This window comes from Hippocampus zosterae, chromosome 5, assembly GCF_025434085.1.
Source record: "Hippocampus zosterae strain Florida chromosome 5, ASM2543408v3, whole genome shotgun sequence".
Classification (NCBI taxonomy): domain Eukaryota; kingdom Metazoa; phylum Chordata; class Actinopteri; order Syngnathiformes; family Syngnathidae; genus Hippocampus; species Hippocampus zosterae.
The window spans coordinates 3,782,582-3,789,083 of NC_067455.1; the positions used below are offsets into that span (position 1 = coordinate 3,782,582).

Below are 6,502 nucleotides of genomic sequence, written 5' to 3' on the forward strand. Positions count from 1 at the left end.
TGCTAACCACTGGTCTACCGGGCTGCCTATAATATTTTAATACATTATATTTGTCAAGTGGTTAACGCCTCCCAACCCAACCCCCCCCCAACATTTTTGCCCTTTTTTGTTGAGTAATTGAATCTTCATTCATTCATAATTTTCTTCACAGTTTTATGTTTTTGTTGCATGAAATTCATCGACGAATCGTCAAAGTAATCAACGGATGAATCGCTTCCTAAAAATCATCGTGAGTGGCAGCCACACTTCAGTTGAATACTTTGAGGACAATCCACGAACACGTAACCAAAGCCTTGGCAGTGATTTTCCTTTTGCTTCTTCACACGAAAATGATGACCCACGTGCAACTTTGCTCGAGATACTTTTTTTTTTTTTTTTTGTCCTCATCAGAACAAACAAAGTCTTCACCCCTGCCTGCGTTTGGACAGCTGTTGGATGTGGACAGAGATCAGATTGATTTTTTTTCTTTTTTTTTTTTCTTGCCATGGACTCTGCCCAGAGAAACGGCGCTCCGGGGGGGCTTTATCACATGGACGCTCGTCTCGAAAAGCCCTAATCGGTCCCGTTAGATCAGATCGGAGACTTTGACTGGTCGACAAACACATCAGCGTCGGCCAAAACGGGCTCCGATATTCCATCCAAAGGGCGCTCGCCGGGCAGACGCCAGTGACTAGAGGACAGTTTCGAGGTTCATTCGTAGGCAATCTTCACGCTTGTCATTTGGGGGCCCCAAAATGACCACATGAGGCACAGCCAGAGTCCTCAAATGATCAGATGACACTTTGCGAAGGCAAACACTAAAAAGCCAATTATTTAACTGCCGCATGGAACGCAAACAAAAAGTCAGGCCACGGGGACCAATGTACGACCCCTTGCCTTATATAAATAAAATGACTCAATAACACTCGTTTCATTCAACTCGCTTGTGTGCCGGAGCAGCTGAATTTAAAAAAAAAAACAAACAAAGAAAAAAGGTACACCGAATTTTTTTTTTTTTTTTAGGCGGTTCAACTCTGAGAGCAGAACCGAAAATCTGACAATTCGAATAAAGTTTGTTTTTGTTTGTCGGCAGATGAGATTTCTCGCCATCGCTCTCATTCTACTCATTCAAGGTAAGTTTTTTTCCGGCCCGAGTCATTTCTTTTCTTTGGGCTGACACGCTTCGATCCTCCTTACTCGGCAGCGAGCGCGACACTCTGGGCCCAGACGCCGACGCCGGATCCGGACCCATCCGACTCTCCAGGAATCCTACAAAGACTACTTGACAACGCTCGGTATCGACACTGCACGCATACTTTGAAACACTGAAACACACACACACATACACACAAACACACAAATGAGTGCACAAACACACACACCAAATAACAGGGCACAAAAATAAACTAACACAAGCAAATACATACACACAAAAGAAACACACACGCACAAATGAACACACTGAGAAGAAAGAACACACACACACACACACATCCTCCCTTAAGCTTCTAACCCACTGACGGGCGAACAATTGCAAGTGTTGACGAAGGTATAAAAAACAAAAAACTAGGTGTTCACGTCAGAGTACATCAAGGTTTGTCCAAGGGCGCAAATGTTCGCCAACAGTTTTTGTGTGTGTGTGTGTGTGTGTGTGTTTTTTTTTCTCTTGTCGCAAGGAAATTTTGAGCAAGTTCAAGAAAAGTACACGTGAACATCTGTTGACCTTTTGGCAAACATTTGCACCCTTGGACGAACCCTGACAAACTCTGGCAGGAAGGGAACATCTGCCGCCTTTGAAGGGGTTTCGCCATTGTTTGCTCTTCAGCGGGTGGGGGTGGGCGGGGGGGGGGGGTGTTTGAGGGACGTAGGGGCGCATTTGGGTGCTCCTGAATATCAAGGTTGCCATTGCGCGGCCCTGCCGGCTCAAGCGCCATACTTGTGCACATGCCCCCCCCCCCCCCCACCCAACCCCCCCCACCCCCACCCAGTGCAGCCAAAGAGAACGTCGACAGAACGACGGGCATTGCGGTGGCATTCGCGAGGGAATACTACGACGAACACATCCAGCCAGTCGTGGACGACTACAGGCAATGGGCGGCTGGCGTCAAGACGGCGGCGAGGGAGAAGATCCTCAATTTCTTGCCCTCCTTTGCCGCCAATACGACTGACCTGGGAGCTATTTAACATCACGCTTGTCGACCGCCTTTTTTGGTCACGCGCAAAATTGTACACGTAACATGCGGGCTTCATTAAAGCAACCAAATGGTACAAATGGTGTCCTGAAATAACAAGAGTCTGTGAATGAGGTAGGCGAGAACATGAAACTCATCGTACATACAACATTTCAACAATTTGGGGAGGCAAGTCAGTCCAGATGCACGTTGGCAGAAAAATTGGCCACTTCAATATCTGTTTGGTGACGGAATATTTTGACCGTTCCGCGCAGTGAGAACAACTATGGTGGCCGCAAAGGTCAAAAAAATATTCATTCATCTTCCGAACCGCTTGATCCTCACAAGGGTCACGGGGGGTGCTGGAGCCTATCCCAGCTGTCTCCGGGCAGTAGGCGGGGGACACCCTGAATCGGTTGCCAGCCAATCGCAGGGCACACAGAGACGAACAACCATCCACGCTCACAATCACACCGAGGGACAATTTAGAGTGTTCAATCAGCCTGCCACGCATGTTATATGGAATGTGGGAGGAAACCGGAGCACCCGTAGAAAACCCACACAGGCCGGGGGAGAACATGCAAGCTCCACACAGGGATGCCGGAGCTGGAATCGAACCCGGTACCTCTGCACTGTGAAGCCGAAGTGCTAACCACTGGACTACCGGGCCGCCTCCTCACTAGGGTCGCGGGGGGTGCTGGAGCCTATCCCAGCTGTCTCCGGGCAGTAGGCGGGGGACACCCTGAATCGGTTGCCAGCCAATCGCAGGGCACACAGAGACGAACGACCATCCGCGCTCACACCTAGGGATAATTTTGAGTGTTCAATCAGCCTGCCATGCATGTTTTTGGAATGTAGGAGGAAACCGGAGCACCCGGAGAAAACCCACGCAGACCCGGGGAGAACATGCAAACTCCACACAGGGAGGCCGGAGCTGGAATCGAACCCGGTACCTCTGCACTGTGAAGCCGACGTGCTAACCACTGGACTACCAGGGCCGCCCCATTTACAGATATTCTTTTTTTTTTAATTTTCAAGGGCTTCACTTTAGTCTACTACTCACGCAGCAGTCAGGTTATAATTACAGGAAGTATTCAGGAGCCCAGAGCTGGTCTAAGTTGTGGCGCAGGTGGTGCAATAAGGTGAATTGATCGAGGCACAGGCAAGACAGATGCTGCGCTCGGCTGATACGTGATCATGAATATGGCAACGGTGTGCATCGAACCTTTGAAAACATTATAGTCGTCAATTAATGGATGAATTTAAACACATGATCAATTAGGAAGGCGGTATCCAAGGGCCCGCTTCATAGCTGTGATCTGTGATTGCCCTGGGCAACTTCAGAATGTTTGTAAGTCGAGAACTGCTTGCAGTTCCTTCTAACTGTACTTTTCCCACATCGATCCTCCCAGCGAGTCTATTTCTGCATCTGCAAAGTCATGGACTGATTTTGAAGGGAACGAGAGGAGCCGCTTTCGTTGGTCCGGAGTAACTCAATTGCGTTCACTCCCACAACGGCGCAGTTGTGGGAGTTCACAGGCCAATGTGAAGGCTTTGGGGACGAAGGACCAAGCCGGATGGAAGTCTAGGCTTCCTTGCGAAAGCTATTAACCCCCCGTGACACGATCTGAAAAGCGAGATTAAAAGGGAAGGATGGAGGGCTACTCAAGTAAATGTAAAGAAGTCGATTTTGTGCATTACTCCACATCTCTGTAATATATAACATTCTTTGCACTACCAATCTTGTCCAGGGTGCGCCTCTGGAAATATTGGTGTGAAAAACATTTTGTGACCATAAATACGAAACAAACGCATGGAAAACGGCCAAAACGATGCTAACTGAGTGTGCCTACTTGTGCCGCGTTACTAAAAGACTCTTTTGCTACGAGTCGTTCATGCCATTCAGAACTATCGTAAACCGAGAACCGGACCCCCTAAAAAACAAGTTTAGTTGCACACAACAATGCTCAGTGGCAATAGACAGGAAAGCGTAGTTGCAGACAGACTTGCCCCCCTCCCCCCCCACATGCAGTGTTTGTTTTACCTTTACTACTACTAATAGAGTTCCATGAACCTTTGCGGAGGGCTAAAGAAGACCATGTTAAAAAATTTGGTGATCATACTGAAAGACTGAATAATCGTTCTCAGTGCATGAATCTCAACGGTCATCATCTCAGTCTTATTTTGCTGATGATCCAAAATTAAAATTCTTGCCGGGTTCAAGAATCACCTGATGCATCTCCAAAAGGGGGCAAAGGGTCACTGTGCAAACCTGACACGGACTCTGCGAAAGGTCAACGAGGTGGCGTCTAGACCGGCGCTGCTGCCTTGCTCGCTCGCTCGTGACAGCAAAGGCAAGATAATCTAATCGACGAGGGGAGTTTTTTACAAGCATACTGTAGATGAAGACATACGTGCGGCGCTATCAGACGGGTCTCCGGGTGCATCATAAACATACGCGACAGCAGATGCATGACATCCAGGCCCATTTCGCAAGACGCAATTGGGGTTTCAAGCATAGACCATGTACACTGGACTTTGTTTAGGTGATGTGTGCGTGCGTGGGTGCCCTGGTGTGTGTGTGTGTGTGTGTGTCCTGATCAGATGACGTGTGCTTGCAGTCCCCCCCCTATATCATCTGGTCCAGATGTGAGCTCCCAGTTGCAGACAACTCACTTCCAGAGCAGACTGTCACTTCTGGGATCCAGACGCAATCAATTGCAGGTAAAAATACACACACACACACAAAAAAAAAAATTTCGGGTATGTTTTCCAAACGCGAGCAATACATGAAGGTGTTTTTTGGGTGTCCGTATTTTAAAATGTCAAATATGTGCAGTTTTGATTCACGCAGTGTTTTCTTCTCCTTACAGACATGAACACTAAATTCGCCATCGCCCTGATCCTGGCTCTGCAGGGTAAGAAAAGAAAAGTCGTAAACTACTCCAAGTCGTTATTTCATACTAAGTGTAAAAATGTGCAAGATAGGAGAGGCTGCGTTCATTTGGATTGGCAACGTGGTGCTCTTAAGTACAACAAAAAAGTTCCAATGGCCTCGCGTGCAAACCTCATCTCTTCTGCACGAACTTAAATTTGATTTTTTTTTTTAATCCTGAAAAGTAAATCACAAAATATACGGGTGATGCGTGTTTTATAATGACGAGTCGGTGTTTGCTTTGCGATTTTCTCTAACCATAAGCCTGATTGAACCTGCCGTTTTTCCTCATGGCAGTCTCCATGAGCCTTTGCGACGTTCCCCAGCCAGAGCAGGAGCTTGTGGATAAATACAACAGCCTGAAGGGCGCCTTCTATCAGCGTCTGGTGAACGCTTACGGCAAGGTTTACGCCGCCGCCGCCCCCGTCATTAGCGAAGTGGGACAAACCGCTCAAGGCCAGGAGGCCAAAGAGTTAATGGAGAGTCTGCAGGACAAGCCCCAGCTCCAGGCCATCATCAAAGTCGGCAGGTGAGCGTTTGCAAAAGCCAGAGTGCAAAGCCTTTGAATTTTTTTTTTTGTTAGCGGAAGGTGGCACTTATGGGCCTTGTCTTATTGTATTGTATTGTATTATGTGTAGCGGCTTAGTTGAAGAGTTCAGCCCCCTGGTGGGACAAAGCCCGCAAATCCGCTCTGGGCGTGTACGGACACTACCTGCGCCCATACATTGGCCAGTACCTGGACAACGCCATCAAAAACATCAGAGTTCACCTGGATACGTTCCTGCCTGCCCAGTAAAAAAAAAACAAAAAAAAAAAACAAGGTGCGATTTTTTTCAGAGGCCTGATGGAGACCGCGCAGCGCTTCAAACCCGGGGGGGAGTACCGAGCATTGTCTGTTTTTTTTTTTTTTTTAAAACAGTATCAAAAAACTCGCCAACGTCAACCACACTAAATGTACTCAGCGTATGCACCATGTTTGTGTTTGGTACACCCAAAAGTAGTCCTCGTACGAGTGTGTATGTTTATGTCTGTGAGTGTGTGCAATAAAATGAACACGAAAAAAAAAATCCTGGTCGCATGGTTTGTTCAAGTTGAATCTTGATTTCATTTTCTACAGCATGAATACATGAGTTGGATCTTTTTTGGTTTTTAACGGCCATTAGTGTTAACTTCATGGCATCCGGCTCCTCATTCTCCTCACTAAAATCCACGTTGACATTTCCCGGAACATTTTTAAGCACCATCATTTCATTCAATCGTATTTTTAGTGACACAAATATTCTTAAAGACATTACAAAACAATGAAGTACCCTGTCCATAAGCTCTTATTGTGCTATTTTTCCCCCTTAAAATAAAAGACAATGAGTACAGCTGAGTAACAAACAAACATAGGCACTGGCGGAGCAAGAGGGTGGGC

General features: G+C 47.2%; 1 protein-coding gene and 1 long non-coding RNA gene across 2 annotated transcripts; both read left to right on the forward strand.

The window, feature by feature from the left end:
• The first annotated feature begins 894 nt into the window (after nucleotides 1–894).
• Nucleotides 895–2,023, forward strand: LOC127600676 (uncharacterized). The gene is made up of 4 exons (XR_007962373.1): nucleotides 895–974; nucleotides 1,073–1,112; nucleotides 1,184–1,274; nucleotides 1,968–2,023. It is a non-coding gene; the product is annotated as an uncharacterized LOC127600676 (long non-coding RNA).
• Nucleotides 2,024–4,734: 2,711 nt separating this feature from the next.
• On the forward strand, nucleotides 4,735–5,987 carry apoa2 (apolipoprotein A-II). Its single transcript, XM_052065376.1, is given in 5 exon segments — nucleotides 4,735–4,874; nucleotides 5,024–5,068; nucleotides 5,383–5,614; nucleotides 5,724–5,754; nucleotides 5,756–5,987. Coding segments are annotated over 4 exon segments (432 nt in total). The 5' UTR covers nucleotides 4,735–4,874; nucleotides 5,024–5,025; the 3' UTR covers nucleotides 5,882–5,987.
• The last annotated feature ends 515 nt before the right edge of the window (nucleotides 5,988–6,502 follow it).